This window comes from Falco cherrug, chromosome 14 (genome assembly GCF_023634085.1).
Source record: "Falco cherrug isolate bFalChe1 chromosome 14, bFalChe1.pri, whole genome shotgun sequence".
NCBI lineage: Eukaryota > Metazoa > Chordata > Aves > Falconiformes > Falconidae > Falco > Falco cherrug.
In genome coordinates this window covers 1,904,210-1,928,700 of record NC_073710.1, presented here as the reverse complement: position 1 = coordinate 1,928,700, position 24,491 = coordinate 1,904,210, and the positions used below count along the sequence as shown (strand labels likewise).

The 24,491-nt window shown below is 63.1% G+C and overlaps 2 protein-coding genes across 9 annotated transcripts; one reads left to right on the top strand and one right to left on the bottom strand.

Moving 5' to 3' along the window:
- Positions 1 to 526: 526 nt before the first annotated feature.
- On the bottom strand, positions 527 to 14,681 carry ST3GAL2 (ST3 beta-galactoside alpha-2,3-sialyltransferase 2). 5 transcript variants are annotated; one of them, XM_055726355.1, is made up of 8 exons: positions 14,543 to 14,681; positions 5,681 to 5,961; positions 5,169 to 5,594; positions 4,838 to 5,031; positions 4,215 to 4,394; positions 3,982 to 4,027; positions 3,691 to 3,810; positions 527 to 3,375 (listed from the first exon to the last, which is right to left on the bottom strand). In XM_055726355.1, the coding sequence occupies exons 3-8, from the start codon at positions 5,499 to 5,501 to the stop codon at positions 3,202 to 3,204; spliced, it is 1,047 nt and encodes a 348-aa protein (XP_055582330.1). In that variant the 5' UTR covers positions 5,502 to 5,594; positions 5,681 to 5,961; positions 14,543 to 14,681; the 3' UTR covers positions 527 to 3,201. The 5 variants fall into 5 exon arrangements, 4 of the variants coding, with proteins under 4 accessions (XP_055582330.1, XP_055582331.1, XP_055582333.1 ...); XM_055726356.1 differs by lacking the exon at positions 14,543 to 14,681 and adding an exon at positions 11,349 to 12,043; XM_055726358.1 differs by lacking the exon at positions 14,543 to 14,681 and adding an exon at positions 11,312 to 11,330.
- Positions 14,682 to 15,533: 852 nt separating this feature from the next.
- On the top strand, positions 15,534 to 24,421 carry FCSK (fucose kinase). Of its 4 annotated transcripts, XM_055727037.1 has the most exons (23): positions 15,534 to 15,642; positions 15,729 to 15,886; positions 16,071 to 16,121; positions 16,208 to 16,333; positions 16,603 to 16,675; positions 16,949 to 17,046; positions 17,197 to 17,277; positions 17,367 to 17,486; positions 17,668 to 17,809; positions 19,093 to 19,220; positions 19,324 to 19,425; positions 19,889 to 20,059; positions 20,125 to 20,192; positions 20,354 to 20,724; positions 20,960 to 21,170; positions 21,251 to 21,417; positions 21,527 to 21,754; positions 21,910 to 22,053; positions 22,190 to 22,309; positions 22,384 to 22,571; positions 22,768 to 22,867; positions 23,421 to 23,644; positions 23,847 to 24,421. In XM_055727037.1, exons 1-23 carry the CDS (start codon positions 15,573 to 15,575, stop codon positions 23,961 to 23,963), a joined length of 3,258 nt encoding a protein of 1,085 aa, XP_055583012.1. In that variant the 5' UTR covers positions 15,534 to 15,572; the 3' UTR covers positions 23,964 to 24,421. The 4 variants fall into 4 exon arrangements, with proteins under 4 accessions (XP_055583012.1, XP_055583013.1, XP_055583014.1 ...); XM_055727038.1 differs by lacking the exon at positions 22,384 to 22,571 and having other exon boundaries at positions 22,768 to 22,869; XM_055727039.1 differs by lacking the exon at positions 23,847 to 24,421 and having other exon boundaries at positions 22,768 to 22,869; positions 23,421 to 23,643.
- Positions 24,422 to 24,491: the final 70 nt, after the last annotated feature.

Below are 24,491 nucleotides of genomic sequence, written 5' to 3'. Positions count from 1 at the left end.
CTGGACATCTGGATAGGATCCTGCAGGGATGCTGGGCCTGCGGCACGGTCCAGCCTTTGGCGCTGGGAGCTGGAGCAAGACCCGGCCCTGCTGGGTCACCCTGGGGAAAGCTCTTCCCCTGCCAGTGCCTGCACCCGCTTTCAGAATGACATCCCCCGAGAGCCTGTCTGTCCCCTCCCTGGGCCCGAGCCGGGGGCTCTGTGGGACTGAAACCTCTTTTTCAGGGTCTCGGCAGGGGCGGGAGGGCTGCAGCAGACATGGCTGCAGGGTCGGCGCGAGCAGTGGCACCACCTGACAGCAGGATCTGGCCAGAGGGGTTCTGTGCGGCACCTGGGGGGCCACGCTCAGCTCCTGCCCCAGTGGAAGGGCATCAGTCGCAGCCCACACGGAGGGCGAGCAGAGCATCCCCCCAGCCCCACCAACCCTCCCGCTCCCTCTCCCTCCTCTCCCAACCGCACCGACGCCTGGGCTTGGGTGCAGGTGAAGGCACAGCAGGCAGGGCTACCAGAAGGAAAACGCAGAGCGGTTCCGATGCGTGGTTTTTATTGACTTTTTAAAAAAAAAAAAAAAGTTGTTTTAAGACAGTTGTGTGCAGAAGTACCTATGTACACAGAGGCTACGGGTGAAGCCACCCGCCTGCTCCCGGCCTGAGGTCGGAGCGCTGGTCTCTCCCTCTCCTGGCGGGGTGGGAGGTGATGGGTGCTCCATCAGGCACCCGTGATGAAGACTGCCCCTGCCAGGTGGGCAAGCCTGGGCGCCCCCTCCCTGCCCGTAGCCTCTGCCTACATCTCCTCTATGTACAGTACAGTGGTGCTTGTCAGCGATGCGCCCGCGGCCCCCTCCTCCTGCCGGTGGCCGCGCTGCCAGAGAAACAGAAGTGGTCGTGAGTCCTAGCGGGACAGCTTAAATAAAAATTTAAAATAATAATTAAAACAAAGCGGAGTAGAGGAAGTAAGTTAGCCAAAAAAAAAAAAATTCAGGGCAGCAAGGAGCGGCAAGCGTGCCCTTCGCAGGATGCTGGCACGGTGCTGCCGGCGCGTTTGGTACCCAGCACCTCCGCTCACCCTGTGATTGTCTGGCCTGGCCCTGCCCAGCCCACAGCAGGAGCTGGTCCAGCCCCATCACGCCGGATTTGGCCCCTCCAGCCACTGGCATGGTGGCCTGGATGTGTCCCTGTCTCTCCAAGCAGCACCTCCCAGCTCAGATCCAGCCCGTTGTGAGGAGGGAAGCAGGTACGACTGTCAGATAAATCGGCCGAGCCCCTGCTGCCGGCGCGGCGGCGGGCACAGCCCAGCGTAGCTGACAGGAGATGGTCAAGGCACTCTTGTTGCTCATGGTTTTGTGGGGTTTTTTAGTTTTCTTCCCCTAGAAAAAACCAACCCAGGAAGGTGGAGACCGGGGCTCCAACCTGCCTCCGTGGCGCGGGGTTCGGAGCAGTGTTGGAGGCTGGCCATGGCGGTCGCGGCAGGCTGCTCGCGCCGGGGCGGCACCGCTTCTACCAAAACCCACCACGAAACTCAGGGGTTTAAAGCCCTGTGGACAGAAAAGATTAATTTCCCCAGCCCAGGGGATGCTCAGTGCCTGCTCCAGGTGCCCCAAACCCTCATGTTTTATGATTGCAGAGAGAAACCTCAAAAAAAAAAAAAAAAAAAAAGAAGAAAACCCTGAAAAACAACCAAACTGAAGCAGAGAAAACAGGTAAGAGGCTGCTACAGAAAAGCCAGGTACAAAAGGGTAAAAAACACCTCCAAAAACCCTATGGTGATTGTTCCTCAAACAGCTATTGCAACCAGGTGGTGCGGGCAGGGCTGCCCCTGCCCCAGTCCCGGCACCACGGGGCTGGTGCCACCACCGCGCTGAGCACCCGTTGCCATCACCGGCTGTGCAGGTGGAAGGTCCCTCTCCAGGGGACCTTTTCCATGATTGCCTTTTTCTTGAGCTTTCCAGCATCTCCCACAAAGAAAAAGCCCACCCACCTGATTGCCCCAAAGAAAGTGGTTTTAATTACACCTCTGGGGAGACAGTTTCCTTCTGCACCCCCTGTCTCGTGCCGTGGGGCAGCCTGTCCAGCCCGAAAAGCCCCGGGGACCCTGAGGGCACCGGTTGTACCAGTCTGGTGTAAACCAAGCCCCACCCTCACAAACGGAGCAAAGACTTTGGGATTTCAGCTTCTCACCAGAGCTGTCTGTTTATAGCAACACAAAAGCAAAAGCACGGTTTGTTCGCCCACTAAAGCTATCTCTAATCTGGATTTTTCCCAGCCCGAAAGCAAAGGGAAATCTTGTCTCCAACCCTCCGGTGGAACCGGACCCGCTGCTGCATCCCGCAACCGCTGCATCCTGCATCCCTTGAGCATCCTGCGAGCACTCACAGAGCTCATCCGGGGCTGCCGCTCCTGCGGGTTTCTTAGCTGCCTTGTGCACAGTCGCCCCCGCCACCCGTCCTACCCCTCCTCAATCCTCAGGCAGAGGGGCGCGGGTGCCCAGCCTCGAAGCCAGGGTTCCTCTCCCTGTCCCGGCCCGGCTGTGAGCAGCCACCAGCCTGCAGCGGAGCACAGGCGAGGGTCGGCTTCCCGCAGCCGCCGGCTCCATGCGGTGGGTCCACGCGCTTGCCAGCTGCGCCAGGACCCGCTGGGATGCCAGGAGCCTTCCTCCCGGGGCAAGCAATGGTGGCGGCTGCCTCAGGTGGGTAAAAAAAAAATAATCAAAATTAAAGGAAGAAAGAAGCAGCTGGTTCCACTGGCGAGGCTGCTCAGCCACCGCGGCTCCCTTGGCCCGGACATGATGCTCGGGCGCTGCCCAGAGTCACCCAGCATCAGGGTGGGGGTTGTCTTGTTTTAAAAAGAGCAGCATTTGGTTTGACTGTAAAGAGATGTGAGGCGGACACCCCTGCCGCCCGCTCAGTCATTGATTGTGTTTACAAATCCTTTCTCAGCTGGGTTTCTTAATAATAATAATAATAATAATAACAATAATAATAATAATAATAATTAAAAAAAAAAAGAAAGCAAAAAGTCTCCTTTAGCTCTGAACCTGATTGGCTGTTGGAGGCACCAAATCTCGCCAGGGTGGCGCCGTCAGCGGCGCGGGGCCGCGCTGCCCACCCGGCACTCATCACCGAGGCCGCCGGGAGACCCTTGCCCTCTGCCCCACGGGCAGCCGGGACCCGGCCGGCGCAGGGGAGCCGGAGGAGGCGCAGCCCTCAGTTCCCCCGGTAAACCTCGATCTTGCTGGTTTTGGCCAGCATGTCGATGATGTGCGCCTCGAAGTCGGCGTCGTGCACCCCGGTCTTCCTGAACTCCCCGGCGTAGCGGTTGTTCTCCCAGTAGTGGTGCCAGTTGCCCCGGCTGTCAGCGCCAAACCCAAAGACGTTCACCTGGAGCGGTGAGGAGGGGGGGGTGAGCCAACCTGTACCCCCCTGCTGGGCTGGGGACCCCCTCAGCCAAGCACCTGCGGCGCTGCTGGGGGGATTTCACACCGCACCGCATCCCTCTGCATGTCCCCCCCACCCTTCAAGGGTGTCCATCACCGTGGTGTCAGGCAACCAGAGCAAGTGATGAAGCCGCTGCAGCTGAACCCAAAGCAGCCACCTCCCTCCTTAACGCCGCAAGGTCCAGGATCCCAGCAAACCCAGCCCATGCCAGCCAGGATCCCACAGCCCAGCGGAGGGCCCTGAGGAGCTGTCACCCACCTCATCGCAGACGTGGAGGGCGAAGAAGAGCACCAGCATGCCAGTGGAGGGGTAGCGCCCGTGGTGCTCCGTCCAGCGGTCATGGATGTACTTGAAGAAGGCAGGATTGTAAATCTGCACCTGGGTGGAGGCGCTGGGGTTAGGGCTGGAGTCCTGGCCACGCTCCCTCTGGCATTGGCACCCCAGGAAGGAGCACCGAGACGTGCACGGGGACCCCGGGGGATGGTGGGGTGAGGGGGGCTGTGGCCAAATGGGTGCTCATGGCAGCAGCAGGTATGAGCCTTCCCTTACCTTTTCTTTGTCCACCCGCAGAAAAGGCTTCACAGGCGCGTATGTGCTGGGAAAGAAGCAGAGGCAGGTGAGTTCCCAGGGGCACCGTGTCCCCTAGCCCGGGCTGGCCATGGACCGGCGCCAGGGGATTCTCCGGGAGGGAGGAACTGGTGGGTCCCCGCTGCTGCCGTGGGAGCAGCCCCGCGGTCGGGAAGCATCCAGCCTGGTGCTGCCGGTGCCCGATGGGTACTTACAACCTGATCTGGCCAGTGGAGAGGGCACTGGCGATCCAGAGCAGGTCCAGGGTTTTGAAGGGCACCAGCACAAAGCTGACATTGGCGGGCAGGTTCTTGGCACTCTCGGGGTACATGAAGTGGTGTGTGGTCCGACCGCCCACGTCACCCTCGAAACCCACCGTGGGGGCTTGGTTCATCCTAGGGAGAGAGTGGGGAAGGTGGCACCCCCTCCCAGCCACCCTGTCCCTTGCAGATGACACGGGTGTCCCCCGTGAGCTGTTGAGCGCAGCCAAGGAGCGGTTTCCCAGCCCGCTGATGCTCAGGGTGCTGGGATGAGCTGAGGGTACCCCCCAGCCAGCCCAGGGGAGGTGGCAGGGCTGGACCCACTCCCACCCATCCCAGCACCTGGTGGGACCCACGATGGGCTCCTTGACCGAGCAACTGGAGCCGGGCTGTTGGCTGTGGCGTACAACACAGGCACAGCCCCTCCGGCATCACACAGCAGACCTGGAGAGATGCTGCTGTGGCGCACAGCAGGAGCTCAGCACCCCCGGGTGCTGCCAGCATCGCCCCACGCCTCCGTGCTGCCCGTGGGGCTGAGCAGGCGGGCAGTGCCCCCAGCAGCGGTCCCCTGCCCTCACCGCATAATGAAGTCATGCCCATCGATCTCCGGCCCGTAACCGGAGCCGCGCAGGTTGCCCGAGTTGCCGACCACGGCGCAGCGGCGGCAGCGGTGCAGGTCGCGGGAGCGGTAGGGATCCTCGCCTGGCACGATCTGGAAGAGCTTGCTCAGGACCTCGTGGGTGTTGTGGGACTTGAACTGGGGCTGCAGCATCTGCGGGGGGAGAAGGAGGTTGGAGGGAATCAACCAGCGGCCCCGCCTCAGCGGCAGTGGAGAAGGCTGGCCCCCTGTGCCGGAGCACATCGTGGCGCTCCCTGGGGCTGGGGGACCCATGGGGACCCCTTGCTCACCATCCACCACCTCTGGACGTCAGGCGGCAGGTCCATGTTCTCCTTGGTCCACACCGGGGAGATGGCGCCGTCATAGCGCCCGTCAAACCATTCAGCAGCGCCGGCCTCCTCGGCTGGGCAGCGGCGGCAGGCACAGCCCCGGGGGTACGGCCCCCCCTTGCTGAGCCGCTGCATGCCGGCATAGCCAGGCACCAGCTTCACTCGGTGGATGCCGCCCAGCCCGCCGGGGTCCAGGTAGGCGATGCTGTGGTGGGAGTAGGTGAAGAGGAGGGACATGACGAAGACGAGCAGGAAGGCGGTCGAGAGGAAACAGAAGCGCAACGAGCACTTCATGGTCGGTGGGCGGCTGAGCCAGGGAGGGCGCCCGCTCCGGCATAGGGCGCGGGCATAGAGCGCAGGATGGCGTCAGCCGGCCAGCGGGGCTCCCTGCAGGACCGACAGCTTTAAATCACCACGGCGGTGGCAGGGGGGACGCGGAGCCCTGCCACAAGCCCCCGGTGCTGGGCTCCTACCTGCTGGGCTGCAGCTTTCCATCCGCGTGGCCCGGCCGTGGCGAGGGCCCTCGGCGGCTCCACGTGCCGGGCAGAGAGCATCTGCTGCCAGCCGGCGGCACCGGGGTCCGGCACGGCTCAGCACGCTGGCCTCAGCCGTGGCACTGCGCCTTGCTGGCTCCTCCGGGTCCCGGCCCTGGCTGGCTCTTGGCCGCGGCAGTGCTCATCGTCCCTGGGCTTTAGCTGATCCGCTGGCACCCTGCCCTCCGCCGCTGGCTCGGGAACGCAGCCACAGCACCGGCCTGGAGCGGGAAGGGGGGGCGGCAGGTTAAGAGACGGCGATGCACATGGCAGAGCTGGGGGGCTGCACCAGGCAGGAGGGGGGCGCTGGGGGCTGAGGGGTTTAGTCCCAGTCGAGCTTTGTAAAATGCCCCGCAGCCTGTCCCTGGCGGGGGGCCGTGGGGCACGAGCCGTCCCCAAAGGGAACAAGCAGGCACAGGGTGCAAAGGCAGCCGGGATGCCGGCATCGCCATCCACGCCAGCTCCTCAGCAGCTCCCAGGCTGTGCCCCCCCCCCCATCCATCAGACAAAGGCTCAGCCATGAACTCGCCTCCAGAGCCAAACAAGCGGCTCCTTTCTGCAGGCTCAATCCTCCTTCTCTATCGAGCCACGAGCAGCCCCTCCAGCAGCCTCCGCGCCGGCTGCCGCCACCGCCCAGACAGCCGGGAAACAGCCGCCTCGCAGCCCGGCGGGTGCCCGGGCACCGACGCCAGCGGCTGTGCCCCCCCCACGTGGCAGTGTCCCTCGGGGAAGGTCACCCGCTCGCTCGTGATCCCGCTGGGTAAAAATAGCCAGGGCAGAGGTGCTGGCGCCTGCGCCCAGGGAGGGACGGGAGGAGTGGCTGAGCCCCCCGAGCCAGGGGGGCAAAGCCAGACCCCCGCTTCCTCAGCCAAAAAAAAAAAAAAAAAAAAAAAAAGGCTGAAAATCCGCTTTTAACCTGGGGCAGGACCCGTCACCCCGGGGGATGGAGATGTGACACCCCTCCAGGGCTTTTTGCAGAGGGGGGTGCCACGGCAGGACCCCCCCAGGCCAAACCCTGCAGCAGCATCGCCTCCACAGCTCAGGTCTAGCCCCAGTTAGGCTGATGCCGAGGCCGGCAGTGCTAATTAGGAGCTGGCAGGCCCCGGGATGCTGCTTTCCTATAAAAAAACATCCTCCGGAAGACGCGGGCTTTCTTCCCAGGGACGGAGGCTGCCGAGCTCCCCCAAAAAGCTCCTTGCTGGGATGGGGGAGACCCAAGCACAGACTAAACCCGCCCCCAGCCCATCGCGCAGCCAGGCACAGCCGGCCCCTGCCCCCATCGTTAACCTGCCGTCAAACATTTCTCCGAGCAGCAACAGCCCCTAAAGGAAAGAGCCAGCAAACGGGTGCACGTCCCGTCCACGATCGTTGTCCAAGTCTTTTTTTTTTTTTTTTTCCTGGCTCGGGGGGGCGCGGGGGGGGGTTCAATACGCCTCCACGGCACATGCACCGCCGGCGAGAACGAGTTCCTTGGCTTGCTGCCAGCGGAAAAAGCAGGGGTGGTTGTTAAACGGCGGGTTTGCGTTGAGGGGAGTTTGGGAGAAAGCCAGTAAAAAGCTATAGCCCCCCCCGCCCCCCGGATGCACAAGGCGGGAAGGTTTGGGAGGTAAAAGGCAAATTCTGGGCTTTTTTTAGCTGCGACGTGGCAGGAACGCCGAGCAGGATGGGCTGATCCCCTTCCCCTCTTCCCGCTGCTCTCCATCCCACGGGGCTTTTTAAAGGCTAAAGGAAATCGGCTATCACGTGCTCATGGTATTTTTGTTCCCGGTGAAAGGGGGAAAAATCCCTTTCCGGCTCCCCAGCCTCGCCCGGGTCCTGCCTGCTGCATCCCAGCCCTGCCAGCATCTGGAACGCGTTTTGTACAGCCCCATCCCGGGGCCTCCCACCGCTGCCCCCGGCCACAGGCAGGGAAAAACCATCCTCCAGCTCCCGCGCCTTACAGCATCCCGAAACACCAGCGGCTTATCTGAGTCATCGCTCTCCCAGCAGGGGCTGGGGGCTATTTCCATCTGCCCTGCTCCTTAATGACCCCAGCAGGGCCGTGGCACCTATGTATCCATATGTAGCTCAGCGCCAGCCAGCACCTCCCTGCCACCTCCCGAAGTCGAACCCAGCCTGCCTCCGCCACACAAAGCCCCGCAGGGACTCTTTGCACCGGGTTTTGATGTTTCCTTCTTACAATAACAGGGGATTTCAGGATTTCTTCGGTGGTGAGCAAGCCCGGCAAACTGGCGATACCATTGAATACCCTCCCGCTCCCCAGTTCATCCCCAGGTCTCCTTAATTGCCTTCTGAAGACCAAGTGCTCATCAAACATGAGTTTCTCTTTGATTGCAAGAGATAATGAAGTGAGGCTATTAAAAGGTCCTGGCAAATCGCTCCACTGCTTTTTCAGTTGGATGATCTTTCCAATCATATAATCTTTCATTTCAGGATGTATAATCTTTAATTTCAGGGTGAACACTACAGCGATATGACCAGCAGCTCTGGGGCCTGGAGGATGCCTTCCCCTTCCCCATCAGCCATAATGCCATCGAGCACATCCCCATCTGGCTTTTTTAGGTCTTGTTGGCTTTGTTTGCTCGTTTCTAAGATATCCTGAGGCTGTTGGCACCAATTCCCTTGCCGGTAAATGATGAGCTGGGCATGGGAAGGAGCCGTCACCGGGCGATGGGATGTTACCCTGCTTAGGGCAGGGAGAGGAGGGGAGCAGAGGCAACGCTGCCTGCACCGGCTGCTACTGCTCCCAGGGATGCTGGGGGTGAAGGTTCCCCTGGGAAATGCACCCCTGGGTGTCCAGGTGTCCCCATGCCATGGCCCCTGAGCAGGGACATCACCGACCACTGCTGAACCATGGGTGCCGCAGCAGCGCCTGGCTTTTGCAGACAGAGGAGGGAGAAGCGTGCAGGGACCCCCCACCCTGGACCACCATCCCTCCTGCTGTCACGGGTGGAAAAAGTGAGCTGTAGGGGATTTTTTTTTTGAAAGAGGAGGGAGTGGAAGCAAGTTGAGTCTTCTCCCACCTCCTTCAGCCCCAGCCAGAAAGGAACACCGAGTGGCCACCTGTCCTTGTTTCAGGCCCGGCTTCAGTGAGCAGGATTACTACAAAAATTCATCAAACCGCTGCAATTTGCTTTTTCCCGTGGCCCCCAGGCGCTGCTGTAGCTAGGGAGCACGCCGAGGAGCACCCCTGCTCACCGGGGCCGTCAGCTCACGTTAGCTGGGAACGGCGAGCAGGAATCTGCCGGGGGCAGCGTGGGAAGGGACGATACTCCTGTCCTTCGGCATTACTTGGCTGCCAAAGCCAAACCGAGCCCCGGCGAGAAAAGCACAGTTAATTAAAAAGGTCCTTTCCATGTCACCCATCTGGAGGGACTGTATTTTCCCTTTGATTCTTTTTTTCCTCCCTGGAAGCTGGATGGGAGAGGGAGCAGGGAACAAACTCAGCATTGGGAAAAGGATGTTTCTCCCTGCCGTTGAGCGATGCCATGGAGCATTGACAGCCGGTGGCAGCCGGGCACTGGGTATTAACAGGAGAAGCCAATTTCATGGGTTAAGCCATCACCGCACCCCAAGAGCAGCGAGGACCCGGTAACTTATTCTTCATCCTTTTAATTAATCATACTCTTATCAGCCAGCTCAATCAGCTAATGGAGCTGAGTTAATTGGGTTTCCCATGCCTTAAACCCTCCTTGCTCCCCAGGCTGGCACTGGCAGCAATTCCAGCATTTCCTTGCACCTGGCACCCAGAGGTGTTATTTCTGGCTCATCCCACAGCGGGGGAAGCCAAAACCCCAGCACGGAGCTGGGATGGAGCCAGGCATCACCAAGGCCATTTCCTATGGGATGTGGGGGCACAGGGGAGGTGCCAGCAGTGGAAAAGCTCAGAAAGGGATGCTCCCACCCTTACTGGTGGATGGGGCTTGCAGGGACTGGTCCAGCAGCATCTCAAGCCCCTCAGCTCGACCACAGCACAGTGGGGACCCCATGGGGCACCCACTCCAGCCCAGCCCTCTGCGCTGCCCAAGGGGGCAATGCTGGGTGTGGGGAGCTTTGGCTGCAGAGCCTGTCTGGCCATCCCCACCCCCCCTCCCCCCAAAAAAAAAAAAAAATCACACATGGGCAGAAGCAGCAGAAGCAGCCAACCGCCCCCACAGCTCACATGCACGGACTCATCAGGACAGGCAAGCCACGTGTGCCAGCCCACACAGCTGATGCCCCCGTCACTGGGAAAGGGCCCTGCTCGGCCATCTGCCAGCACCACTTCCCCTACCCTCTGCCAGCTCCCCGCAGCCCCCCAGCTCTCCTCGGGCAGCTGTGGGGAAAAGGGGACCCCCAGCCCCTGCGCTCCGGAGGGGTTGACAAGCCCAAGGTCACGCTTGCTGTGCTGGGAGCAGCAGCATCCTCCCCGAGGCAGGACAGGCGGGGAGGGGGACTCGCCACTCAACCTGATGCAGCGGGGACACGCTGCCCCCCCAGCCCCCAGTGCTGCCAGAGCCCAGGGGCAGACCCAGCCCTGCTGCCCTGCGCCCCCAGCACCCACCCCAGAGTCCCCAGTTTGCACCAACTGCCTCAGCTGCTGGGTACCACCGAGCCAGCCACCATCAAGCCACCAGACTGGGTGCCACCAGTTCAGGTACTGCCAGGTCGGGTACCATGCCATGGGGTAGCCCTTGGGGTGGATACCACCAAGCCGCTGGGTCACGTCCTGCTGAGCCATCAGATCATGGACCACCAGCTCAGGTACCACCAAACCATCAGGTCATGTACTACCAGGTCAGGTGCCACCAAGCCACCGGATCAAGTACCACCAGATCAGGTACCACCGAACCACCAGGTCGCGTACCACTGAGCCATCAGGTCATGGACCACCAGATCAAGTACCACCGAGCCACCGGGTCGTGTACCACTGAGCCATCAGGTCATGGACCACCAGATCAGGTACCATCAAGCTACCAGGTCGCGTACCACAGCATCAAGTGCCACTGGATCAGGTGCTAGCAAGCCCCTGGGTCAGGTACCACAGGGTCAGGTGCCACTGAGGTGGGTCCCACTGAGCAGCCGGGCTCAGGGCTGGCTAGTGGGTGGGGGTGCCAGCCAGCCCCCCGTAGACCACAGAAGGCAGAGCCCAGGGCTCACCACCCTCCTCTGCCTCCTCCTCTCCCCCGTCCTCCCCCAGCCCCCCCGTACAAAGCCACCGGGCCCTGCGGGGAGCTGGCCACCCACTGCTGGCCACATTTCCATCTAGACCTCCCACGAGCTGGGGTCAGTCAGGTCTGCCCGGCCCGTGCCCCCCTTCCCACCTGTCGCAGCAGGGCTGCCTCCCACAGACACCCCCAAATTGGTCTCCCCCCATCCTCAGCCGCCTGCAAGGACATGGCCACGCCATAGCAGGCAGTGCTCCCCAGCAAGGGCAGGGCCCCCGCTCACCCTCCATCACCGGCACCCAGGGAGCCACCAGCAGCACCTTGCGTCTGCCTGCCAGCAGCACCCCAAGCCTCCCACCAGCAGCACCCCAAGCCTCCTGCCAGGAGGGAACTGCTCCCCCTCTACCACCACGGCTTGTTTTACCAGCTCGTGCCCGTTAGGTTCACGCTTAGTGCCTCACCGGGAAAATATGCTCAGGAGCGCAGGAAGGGCGGACGCCGCGCCGCAGAGGCGCCGCCGCTGCCGCTGGCCATGGCCTTTTGCCCAGGGAAAGCCAGCAAGGACGCGGGGGCCCCTGCGCTTTGCTGTCCCCCTCCCTGGGGCTCAGCAGCTCCGAGGACGGGAGGCGGTGGGAACCCAAAGGCTTTCGAGGGCTGGTTGATGGGTGCTGCCACCCACAGCCCCCCTCTCTCCCCCAGGACACGACCTGAGCAGAGAACTGCAAACTCGGTGCATAGGGCAGGGCGGCACGGTAAAGCTGACCAAGGTTTACTCTGCTTGCGGGAGGTGCTTAGAGGCCGTTGAACTTGTTTGGAAAACTGTACCTGTAAGATTTTATTACAGCGATGTCATAAAAGGCTCCCCTGGCCAGAGGTCATCGGTCCCAGTACAGCCCAGTTGCTGCTGGGGACTCCCATTACATGTAAAATTAGAGCAGCTCCGCTGGCGAGGGAGCCTGACTTCTCCTCTCCGCTAGCTGGGGCTCTGCTCGGACACCGAGGGAGAAGGGGGAGCATCTGCATTTTCCTAATTAGCCCAATTACTGCTGCAGATCAGAAGTCCCTTGCTGGGACACGGTGGCACCCGGAGCAAAGTGACTGCAGCTTGCGCTGGCTTCCCGAGCTGCTGCGGGGCTGTTTTAGAGCCTTGTCCCTCAACTGTTCATCCAGTACGGAAAAAACAAAGATCCATCTATCACACACGCATATAAATATATACTAAAAATTGTTTATATATATTCACCATTCATCCATGTGCGGTTTTGGGGGTATCTTTGGGAACTTTGCCACGGAGCTGGGATTCAAATCTCTTGCAGTCTCAAAAAAAAAGCTTTTGGGAGATGCCAACAGCAAAGAGCGACGCGGAGCTGAGAGATCCCCGGGAGCCCGACACGGAGCAGGGCAGGGTGGGGAGAGGAGATTCCCAGCCTCTCCCACCACATCCCAAGCCCCCCCGGAGACTGGCGGGCTTCCATAAATCACAGCTCGTTGAGAGGCACCGAAGCCGGCCGAGCTGCTGGAGAGCAATTAGCTGTTTGCGCTCTTGCAAGAATGAAATGCAACGGGAGGAGAGGAAAGCCATTACAGCCGCTGGGACCTCGGCGTGGGCCAAGCTGGGCAGCATCCAGCCTGCTGAGCGCCGCCGGGGAAACCAGCGCGCCCTCGGTGTTACCGGAGCCTGTTCCCTGAAAAGCTTGGAGCTTGTTTGGGCAGGAAAATTCAAGCCTCAGCCAGCTCCGCCGGCATGCGGCAGCCGGGGCTCTCCCTGCCTGCCTGCCTCCGGCACCGGCGCGGCGTGGGCGAGCGGAGCGCCTCTTGCCATTCCCCAGCACCCAGAACCGCCATGAGCTGCTCGGAGCAGAGGGAAAGGCTTATGACGGCGGTTGCTGCACAGCACCGGCACGGGGCCACTGCTCCCTGCCAGATGGGGACAGATGGACAGGCACGATCGTGGTCGGGGCGGGGGGGCAAGGCGGCCCTCCCCACCCCAAGCGTCACCACTGCAGATGCAACATCTGGCTCTGATAAAAGGGGAAGGAAAAGCAGAAGCCAGCCCCAAGCACCAAGCGACTCCCTGTCCACGCTCACACTGCCCTGGCCACCACTTGGGGGCGGGGGGGGGGGGGGGAAACAGGGGAGCCCCCAGCTCCTGGCCCATTGGGGGACCCTCAGATAACGGGGGACAAAACCACCAGCTCAGAGCCCACCTGCCTTCCTGGACAGAAACTCAGCAAGTTTTGGGGGGTTGATGTTATTTGGTTTCACTCAGCCATGTTTTTTGCCCTTCCTCCAGCCTGAGCTGCCCAAGCACCGTCCTCTCCCCAAAAAAATCCTCCTGCTGGGCTGGGGAGCCCTCGCTCCGGGGAAATATTTGGGAGCTTTGCAATAACTGCTCCGGCTCTGCAGCTGGAGCCTGAGCAAAACCTCACCTTCCCCCCCCCATGCCGGCAGCACCCAAGCCCCCGGCACCCATGGGGACCCCTGGCATTGCCAGGGCCCCACTCCGGTAGCCATGCCTCGCCCAGGAAACACCGATGGCACCGGGACAGCACATCCCAGCAGGTCTGATGCTGATGGGATCCCACACCGACGCTCGCATCGGCACCCCACGCACACAGGCACTGCCAAGGGACACTTCCCTGCCCGGTGACACAGTTTCCTACCTGTCCCCAGGGATGCTCGCGGTGTGTTTGTGAAAACCTGGCCGCCGCCACCCAGGCAAGGGACACCGTGTGTCATGCAGCCATGTGTCACACTGCTGCTGCTGAGGGACCTTACAGGCACACGGGCACTGGTGGGGACTGGGGGTACCTGCAGGTCTGGTGTCCCCATCCCCGCTCCTGCCCTGGTCCCATCTGTGGCCACCCCAGTTCTGCCCCCAATACCCCCCCGGGGTCCGGGCCCCGTGGCACTGGTGTGGGGCACATGCTGGAGGGGGGCAGCTCCCCTGGGCTGTGGGGAGCAGCACCAGTCCCGACACCCCTGCCAGGGGCAAGCACCTTCCCCGGCAGCAGCCTCGGGCTGCGGCTGTGGCCACTGCATCCTCCTGGGGGTTAGTGCATCCTCCTGGGGGCCAGCGCATCCTGCTGGGGGCCAGCGCATCCTCCTGGGGGCCAGCACCCCGGGCCCGAATCCAGTGCATCCGAGGTGCAGATAGCCGAGGACAGCACCCAGCACCGGGACCAGCACCCCAGGAAGCACATCCTGGGTCCAGCACCCCAGGGCCGAATCCAATGCATCCCGGGTGCGCGCTCCCTGGAGCCAGCACCGGCACCAGCACAGGGGACTAGCACCCCAGCACCGGCACATCGTCCTAGGGACCAGCACCCCGGGGCCCAGTCCAGCGCAGCCCGAGCCCACGCTCCCCGAGGCCAGCCCTCGGACCAGCACCGGGACCAGCACCTCAGGACCGGCACAAGCACCCGGGGCCAGCGCATCCCCCCGGGGACCAGCACCCCGGGGCCCAATCCAGCGTACCCCGGGCGCCCGCTCCCCGGGGCCAGCACCCAGCACCGGCACGGGAGCAGCACCCAGCGCTCGGGCAGCCCCCGGCAGCCGCCCCCGGCCGCAGCCCGCCATCCCCGCTCCCGCCCCCGGGTCCCCCGCGCCGGGCCGTGCGCGCATCCCTTCCCGGGCCCGCTCCCCGCCGCGGTACCTGGCTCGGCTCCGGCATAGCCCCTCCGCCGGGCGCCCCCGGGCCCCGCCGCCGCCGCCGCCCCCCGCGCCGCGCCGCGCCCTCCGCGCCGTGCGGGGCCGTGCGGGGCCGGGCCGCGCCGTGCGGGGCGGGGGGCCGGGCCCAGCAGCCTGGGAGATGTAGTTCTCGGCCGCCCGGCGGGGCTTGTGGGACTTGTAGGAGGCGAGAGGGGCCGCGCCGCGCCCACCCGGTGCACCGACATCTCCAGGGGCTGCCCCGGTGCCCAGCCCGGTACCACCCCGGCACATTGGCATCCGCCGGTACCCAGCCCGGTACCTCTCCGGTACCCCCCCGGCACGTCGGTATCCTCCGGTGCCCAGCCTGGTACCCCTCCTGGCACATCGGCACCCCCCTGGGATCTGCTCCGGTGCCCAGTCCGGGACAGAGGCATCCCCGGCACCATCCCCCTGGTATCCACCCGGAGTATCGGCATCACCTGGTACCCGCCGGGTACCTGGTCTGGTACCCATCGCGGTACCCACCCGGCACACCGGCATCCCCCGGTACCCCCACCCCCCCCTCGGTACATCGGCACCCCCCGGTATCCATCCCGGTACTCCCTCCCGTGCCTCCCCGTTACCCCCCTCCGCTACCGACTTCGGCACCCACCCCAGCACCCACCGGGCATCCACCCCAGCACCCGGGCACCCCCACCCCGCTGCGAGAGGCCGGGCTGAGCCCGGGCGGGCTCATGACAGGGATGACCCGGAGCACTCAGGGGTGCGCGCCGCCGGCGGGGACCCGTTTTGGGGCAGAAAACATCGAAAACCCCCATTCTCCCCTTTCAGGCCCCCCCGGAGCGGGGGGGCGGACAGCGCGGGGGCTCACTGTAGGGGCGCGCTGTGCCTTTAAGCGGCCGCCGCGCAGTGCACGCTGGGAGATGCAGGCCCTCCGCTGGGCGCCTCCCGCGGCGGGCACAAGGCTGGACTACATCTCCCAGCAGGCACCGCGGCCGCCTCACCGGGGCCGGGGAGGGTACGGCGGCGCGGCCATGGCGGCGGAGTGGAGCGTCCTCCTCCTCACCTGCCAGCGCGGCGGTTGCGTGGCCGCCTTCCAGCGAGGCAAGCGGCGGGGCTGGCGCTCGCCCTATCCCCCCGGCGCGGCGGGGGGGCCCGGCTCTGAGCGCCGCCCGCCTCTCGCTTGGCAGAGCTGGAGGCCCGCCGGCGGAGGGGCGGCCTGGGCCCGCGGCCCCCCCCGCTCCTTCTGGCCGTGGAGGACCCCTGGGCCCGCCTGGGCAGCGGCGGGGCCACCCTCAACGCCTTGCTGGTGGCGGCCGAGCACCTCAGCGCCCGGGCGGGCTGCACGGTGAGGGGCGCGGCTGGGGCTGGGGGGGACGGGGCCTGGGAGCGGGAGGGGGGCTGGTTGTCCCGTCCCCGCTGGGGATGGGGGGGTCGGGAGGCTGGCTCTGGTGGGCCCGGGGAGGCTGGGAGCGGGAGGGGGGGGCCGGCCGGCCCGTCCCCGTTGACCGGCCCCTGCTCTGCCCTCCCAGGTGGTGACAGCCGATGTCCTGAGGGACGCCCGCATCCTCATTCTGCATACGGTGAGAGCCTGCCTGCAGCCCGGCTGGGGGCCCCCCGCTGCACCCTCACTCTCCCCGTGACCCCGCCGTGTGCCCCCTCCCCCCAGGGCCGGGACTTCTCCTTCGACGACTGCGGCCGGGCCTTCACCTGCCTGCCCGTGGAGGAGCCCGACGCCCCAGCCGAAGCTCTGGTCTGCAACCTGGACAGCCTGCTGGGGACCATGACACATCGGGTCTGTGTGGCCTGTGGGACGGGGACCGTGACCCGTCGGGTCTGTGTGGCCTGTGGGATGGGGCCCTGGGCTTGTGCCGAGTGATACTAGGCACCCTGGCGTATGGGTGGGTTTGGCTCCCCCTGAAACCTTCGGGGTGCCTTCAGCAGGCTCCCAGTGAGGCAGAAAGGGTGCTGGGTGCCCCAGCGAGGCAGTAAGGGTGCTGGGTGCCCCACGAGGGCCAGGCCCCTTCCATGCCATCCTTGGGCACGTGGCCCTTCTCTCATCAGCTCTGTGTGGGCTCCCCACCTGGTGTGTGGGTCTGCAGCACCGACATGCTCCTCACCATGCCCTCATCACCAGGTGAGTGGGTGCCAGCCTCGCCTCCAGCACCTGCTTTGGCTCGGGGCAGGGGCCAGAGCCAGCAGCACAGCTGGTTCAGCCTGCACCGTGCTCCTGTGAGGGTGTGGATGTTTGGGCATTGCTGACCCCTGTGTGTTTGGGAGCATCTGTTGTGCCTGCAGCAAGGTGGCTGGCTGTCATTTGCTCTGATGCAGGCCCAGTTTTCAGGCAGTTGTGCCCAGTGCAGGTACGTGCACTGCCCCAGTTGGCACTGGTCTCTGCTTCTCTCCCCAGGGATCAACTGGGATGGCTTCCAGGGGGTCAGAGTGATTGCAGTGCCTGGTAGCCAGGCATATGCCAGGGACCATGGGGTCTACCTCACTGATGAGCAGGTCGGTAGCAGCTCCCACTTCAAGCAGCGTCCCTTGGAGGTGCAGGGGTCCCCACCCCTTCAGTCCCTTGGGTGCTGAAGGCCCTAGCCCTGCTGCGGCTGCTGGGCCTGAGGCTCCCCGAAGAGCTCACTGGCGTGGTCTTGCTCCCAGGGGCTGGTGCACGACATCATCTACAGAGGCACGGAGGCCCAGATCCAGCAGTGTGCGGGGCCTGACAGCACTGTCCCGTTGGTATGGCAGGACTCAGGTGTCAGTGGCCCTGCCAGCCCAGTCTCTTGTGTCACTGTGGCTGCGGCCTCAGCCCCACTTTGTCCTGGCAGGTCTGTGGGGTGGTTTTCTTCTCCTCGGATGCTGCTGAGCAACTTCTGGCCACTCATGTCGTTCCTCCTCTGGATGCCTGCACCTACATGGGGCTGGACTCGGGGGCACCACCCATCCAGGTGACAGCCCCTCTGCGGGGAACAGAACCCCTTGCCCCAGGGTGCTGCTGGTGGCCATCTCTGTAGAGCCTGTTTGCCCCCACGCTGCCAGATTTGGGTGGGAGAGGTGGCAGGAGAGGAGCACCTAGCAGCAGGGTGGGGGTCAGTGTGGCTGTACCTGACAGGTCCCTTCTGTCCCCAGCTCTCCCTCTTCTTTGACATTGTGCTGTGCATGGCAGAGGGGATGATGAAGGAGGATTTTGTGAAGGGTGGCAGTGATGCCAGCGTGAGGAGCGCCCGCTCCGTGCTGTGGACAGCTCTCCATGCCTTCCCTCTTAGCATGGGTGAGCAATGCTGCAGTGGGTGCACGTGTGTAGTGGTTTAAGCCTGGCTGAATGCCAGGTGCCCGCCAAAAACACACTCTTGCTACCCTCTTCAACCGGACAGGGGGAGAGAAAATATAATGAAAGTCTCGTGGGTCAAGATAAGGACAAGGAGATCACTCAGCAATTACGATCACGGTCAAAACAGGCTTGACGGGGAAATTTTAATTTATTTCCATTCAAATCAGAAAAAACACCTGCCCCCCCACCCCTCCCTTCTTCCTGGGATTAATTTAATTCCCCATTTCTCTACCTTCTCCCCTCACGCAGCACAGGAGAATGGGGAATGGGGGTTATGGTCAGTCAGTTCATGACATGTTTCCGCTGCTTCTTTCTCCTCACACTCTTCCCCTGCTCCAGCATGGGGTCCCTCCCACAGGAGAGTTCCCAAACTTCTCCAACATGAGTCCCTCGCAGGGTCTACTGTTCTTCGCACACTGCTCCACTGTGGGTCCTTCCTACGGGGTGCAGTCCTTCAGGAGCAGACTGCTCCAGCCTGGGTCCCCTGCAGGGTCACGAGTCCTGTCAGCAAACCTGCTCCATCGCAGGCTTCCCACAGGTCACAGCCTCCCGCAGGCATCCCCCTGCCAGGGTGGGGCCCTCCACAGGCTGTGGGTGGAGATCTGCCCCACCACAGAGCTCCGTGGGCTGAGGGGGACAGCCTGCCTCACCATGGGCTTTACTACGGGCTATCGAGGAGTCTCCACTCCGGCGCCTGGAGCACCTCCTGCCCTCCTTCTGCACTGACCTGGGGGTCTGCAGAGTTGTGGCTGTCACGTAGTTTCACTCCCCCCTTCTGCTGGCACAGATTAATTTCCACCCCCCCACCCCCTTATTATGCAGTCACAGAGGTGCTGCCACTGTCACTGATGAGCTCGGCTTTGGCCAGTGGCGGGTCTGTTTTGGAGCCAGCTGGCATGGGCTCCATTGGACATGGGGGAAGCTTCTGTCATCTTCTCACAGGCTGCCCCTGTAGCCCGCCCCCCCCCCCCCGCCAAACCTTGCCATGCAAACCCACAGTAATATGATGTGACCCATCCCTGAGCCCTCCTCCCCTGCATGGGGAGAGATGGGGTGCACAGGGCCTGGCCCCCAGCTGTTTCCTCCCACAGCTGTGGGTCCCCGGGTCTTCTCTCCCCACCCCTTTGACTGGGGATGTTCAGCCTGGCTGCCCTTGGCTCCCACGGGTGTCACACACCCACATTTGCCATCGGTGTGCTGACAGCTCTCCTTCCCCCCTGCAGCCTGCATCCCTGATGCGTCTTATGACTACATGACCACCTCTGCGAGCGACTACATCCGCAGCCTGACGCTCCTGCCTGGCTCTGCCAGCCACCTCCACTTCTGCAAAACAGCCCATTCCCACGTGGATGTACGTCCTTCCAGCCCCAGCCTTGCTCATGCACATTTCTTTGGGGGTTGCTCTGGGCTGTGTGGCTGGACTCCGGTCCTACTTGCCTCTGTGCCCTCGGCAGCAGCCCCATCTCCTGGAGGACGGCTCTTCGGTCACCAACTGCCTGCTGGAAGGAGCCGTGCAGCTGGCAGCCGGCAGTGTCATCCAGCACTGCCACCTCCAGGTATGTGGCTGGGGTGGGGGTGACTGAGTTGTCAGTGCACTGAATGGGCAGCAAGGTGAGGTGACCCTGGCTGGGATGGGGGACCCATGGCTGTGAGATTTTGGGTGCCCTTCCTCTTCAGGGCTGCTTTTTGGCTGGTGCTAGGGACTGGTGGCTGTCACCCTCCCCAGGCAAGGAGAGGAAGCTGTTACTGCTGAGCTGTCCCGCCCTGGGGACTAGGGCAGACCCTCTCTTTGGGGCCTCTGTCGTGGCTGTGAGCCCTGGAGGCTGTCACCTGGCCTGAATTTCTGCAGTCCATGTCCCTTCAGCCCTGCGACAAAGCGAAGTGTGTCCCCCTGGCTCCTGCTGGCCCCAACTTGTCTCCCGGGATGGTTGTCCCCTTCCAAGGCTGGGTTCTGACTCTGGTTTGGGGGCTGCTTTGGGGCCAGCCACGCCACTCAGGGTCCTGCTGCCTTTTCTGCAGGGTCCCCTGGAGATCGGTCCTGGCTGCCTGCTCTCGGGCCTCGCCGCAGGCTCCTCACCAGCCCTGCAGGGCTGTCCCCTGCATGACATTGTCCTGCAGGGCCACCACGTCCGGCTGCGTGACCTGCCCTGCCAAGTGTACACTCTCACTGGCCGCCTTGACAACTGGCAGGTACGGGGGTGACGAGGTGGCTCGAGGCTCCCTGCAAAGCCAGGGTGTAACTGTCCCCCCTGCAGAGCCCTGCCGAAGAGGCCACCTACCTGAATGTGCCCTGGGCTGAGTTTTTCCATCGGACGGGCATACGGTAGGTGCCACGTGCCAGGATGGGACTGGAGACCTGGCTTCCCCTGGGATGGCTGCAGTGGGAGGTGTCACAGCCACTCCAGTCCAGCCTGCGTCCCGGCTCCCTTCCTGGAAGGTGTCCCCGAACCCCAGGGCAGTGCTGACAGGCTTCCCTTCCATCAGGGAGGGAGACCTTTGGGATGCCGAGATGCCACAGAGGAGCCGCTGCCTGCTCAGCGCCCGACTCTTCCCAGTGCTGCATGCCTGCGAGGTGCTGGGGCTGGAGGATGTGCTGTGGCTGCTGGCCCCGGCGGCGGTGGCCGGCGAGCGGCTGGCACGCTGGCGGGCGGCCTGGCGCATGTCCTGGCAGGAGCTGCTGCCCTGCCTGGACAAGGCGGCCGAGCTGGGCGCCCGCCAGGCCCTCTTCTTCCTGCAGGGCCAGCGCAAGGTGCGGCGGGTGCTGCTGGGGCGCCAGGACAGCAGCCTCCTGCCACTCGCCCGCAGCGCCGTCCACGAGGGCTACCACGAGGCGGTGCTGGGCACACTGGACGAGGGTGAGCTGGACTCACTAGCTGTGTATCTCTGGGTATCAGGGCTGTTTGGTGGTCTCCGTCTCCTCCAGTGACACCCCCACCCTCATGGGGGTGCACCTTTAGGCATCCGACAAGCCAGGGTGGGCACAAGCCATGCGAGTCCATCTCCCCTGGAGCCAGTTTATCGCAGAAGTGGGCTGGTTTGGGGTGACCTGCAACCCGGCTGTCGCTTTGCAGCCTCCTTTTTATTTTCTAGTTGCCTCCACGGCTGGTGACGCTGGCATTGCAGCTCGGGCGCTCGCCTGCATCGCTGAGGTCCTGGGCTGCATGGCGCAAGGGGAAGGGGGCTTGCGGAGTGGACCCGCTGCCAACAGGGAGTGGGCCTCGGCTTTCAGGCGCCTGGAGAGCGGGGACATCGCCGGCGGTGTCCGGGAGCTGGCTGCTGAGCGGCAGAAGTGGATGAGCAGGTGAGGTTGGGGCTGGTGAGCGGCAGCATCAGTGCAGTCAAGGAGCTGCGGCAGCGGCCTCAGCATCCTTCTCTTCTCAGGCCAGCTCTGCTGGTGAGAGCCGCTCGGCATTACGAGGGGGCCGAGCAGATCCTTGTCCGGCAGGCAGTGATGTCCTCGTGCCAGTTTGTCACTGTGGGGCGGGCGGAGCTGCCACCCCTGGGGCACTGGGTGCAGGTGGTGTGTCCAGCCCGCCTGGACCTCTCTGGTGAGTGTGTCCCCCGCTCCCCCCAGACAGATGAGCCGTGTCTCAGCCCTGTGGTGCTGGGGGAAGAGGAGTTGGGGGGCTGTGGGGTGCTGATGGTGAGTCTTGGCAGGTGGCTGGAGTGACACCCCCCCCATCACATACGAGCACGGGGGGGCTGTGGTGGACCTGGCGGTGCTGGTGGATGGGTGCCGGCCCATCGGTGCTCGGGTACGGCGCATCAGCGAGCCGGAGCTGCGCCTCGTCAGCCTCAGCGGGACGCCGCAGAGCGAGGCGGTGGCAGAGCTGGTGTGCCAGGAGCTGCAGGACTTGCAGGATTACTGCCAGCCGCACGCACCAGGTGAGGTGTCACCAGCAGCATGGCCTGGCTCTGCATCTGTGATGTCCCCTTTGTGTCCTTACCCTGTGGTGCCAGGGTGGCCCTTTCTGGGGATGAAGCGGTGAGGGACCACGTAGTGCAGCAGGCATCATCAGCTTTGCTCTCTTTGTTTTCAGGAGCCTTGCTCAAAGCTGCCTTCATCTGCACCCAGGTCGTGCAGTTCCCCTCACAGAAACCCCTGCAGGCCCAGCTGATTGAGAGCTTTGGGGGTGGCTTTGAGGTGCACACCTGGTCCAAGCTGCCCCATGGGTCTGGCCTCGGTAAGTCTGCAGGGAGAGGGCTGGGGATTCCCTCCTGCTGCCACCACTGGCGTGGTCCCCCTTGCTGTCCCCAGCCCCAGCCCTCACGGGCACACATGATGCCACGCTGCCCTGTCCGTGTCTGTGCTCCCTGCAGGCACCAGCAGCATCCTGGCGGGAGCAGTGATGGCATCGCTGTACCGGGCGGCTGGGAAGTTCGCCAGCACTGAGTCCCTCATCCACGCTGTGCTGCACCTGGAGCAGAGGCTCACAACAGGTAGTGGCCAGCGGGAGCAGCCAGCCCGTGGGGTGTGAGGGCCTGGCAGTGGCTGAGGACCCTCTGCCCTGCAGGCGGTGGCTGGCAGGACCAGGTGGGTGGGCTTGTGCCCGGCATCAAAATCGGGAGGTCGAAGGCCCAGCTGCCACTCCGGGTGGAGGTGGAGAAGATCCCAGTACCCAATGGTTTTATCCAGACCCTCAACGATCACTTGCTGCTGGTGTACACTGGGAAGACTCGCCTGGCCCGCAACCTGCTCCAGGTGACACCTGGGTGCCACTGGGTGCCACAGGCTCTGGCCTCTGCTCCCCCCGCAACCTTTGGTGTCTCTCTCCTTCGCTGGTGCAGAGCTTTGCCACCCCAACAGGGCTGGCAGCGAAGGCTGTGAGTGCAGCGCTACCTCCCTGGTGCCGCTGGAGCCGGGAGGATGGTGACAGGGACGTTCTTGCCTCTTGCAGGACGTGCTGAGGAACTGGTACGCCAGGCTGCCCTCGGCCGTGCAAAACGCCGACGCGCTGGTGAGCAACGCCGAGGAGTGTGCCCAGGCCTTGAGGCAAGGTGTGAGCCCCCTTTCCTGGGCCAGGCCGGCCCTTCTACTAACTGAAGAAACACAGACTTCTCCCGGGCGAGTCTGTGCAGTCCTGGGTGGGGGCAGAGGCTGTGGGTTTTGGCTCTTGCAGCTGCAGAAGCCTCAAATCCTCCCCAGGCCCACCCTCACGTTACAGGCAATGCCCCAAAATTCAGGCTTGAATGAAGACTTGGAGGAAGGGGGGTTAGACATGCCGAGTCTGGTTGATTATCTGCGAGCCATTTGTGATGGGGCTGGGGGCCATGTCTAGCCTGTGCAGTGACTTCATTTGGCTTTTGGCTGCTGCGATACAGTGGAGGGGAAGCTGGAGCATTAAAGCAAGCAAATTTTCCCCCTGTGGAGGATTAAAAATAAACAGCAGCGTGACAGGGCTGGGTTTGCTTGCTCGCCAGGCAGAGCTGGGAGGAATTGGGTAGATGAGAAAGTGGAATTTAGCTTGGGCTGAGCAGGAGAGGCAGGGACAAGTTTCAGCCCCTTGGGCGAGAAACAGGCAAATAGTTTGCAATATCCTCTCCTGTGCAGGTAACCTGCCGCTCATCGGCAAATGTCTGGATTGCTACTGGCAGCAGAAGAAATGCATGGCCCCGGGGTGCGAGCCGCTGGCTGTTGGGCGCATGATGGATGCTCTCCGGCCCTATGTCTATGGGCAGTGCTTGGCTGGGGCCGGCGGTGGCGGCTTCCTTTACGTCTTGACCAAAATCCCTCGGCAGAAAGAGGCTTTGCACCAAATTCTAGCGAAAACTGAGGTGAGATATGAGCTCCCAGGCAGTTCGCTGTCGCGGGCAGCTTGCAGAGGTTTGCTTTATATAGCACAAGCACTAGGAGCATCTCACCGCCCCGTGAGTGGTACAAGATTGCTTGTTGTCCCTTTAGCCCTCCCCAGGGCCTTGGAGGTGAGAGCAGGTCCCTTGCTGGCTCCTGCCCCAGCCTGCAACGTTCTTTTTGTAGGGACTGGGCAACTTCAGCATCCACAGCATCGAAGTGGACACGGGCGGTTTCTCTGTGGAGGGTGTGGGACACGATACAAAGGACAGTGCTGGCTCTGGAGGGTTCATGGCTGTGTGAAGGCCTTTAGCCCTGACCCGTTCCTGGCAGGGGGCAGGGGAGGAAATCCCTGCTGCTTTAGAGGCAGCTCCTTCAGCCAGCTCTAGCAGGTGCCTTAGGTCTTGATGTGGCCTTTTTGTGCTGCTGCTTGCCCCAAAAGCCAGAGGCTGGAGAAGCTGTGACGAGCTAGGCAGGCAAACCCACCCCTGGAGGGTTAGCCTTGCTGGAGGGACAGTCGCTAGGGCCTCCAGGCTGATTTTGGGGTTTCACTCCAGTTTTCATGGTTCTCCAAAGTGAAAAGAATAGCATTTGTGATGCTGCTTCTAGCAGGAACCTTCCTGCTCTTCCAGTGCAGTGCTCCTGCACGAAGGATGCACTTGGATGTGGAGTTGAGTCAAGTCCCTCTCCTGTGCTGACACTTACTTCTGCAGTGAATCACTAGTCCCTGCAGTCTCTTTTAATAAAAAAGCTTGGTCCCAGCGTGTGTTTGTGCCCATCTATCCCTAGCAGGGCTCCTCCCCTCCCTATGGGATAGCAGGGGGCCAGCAG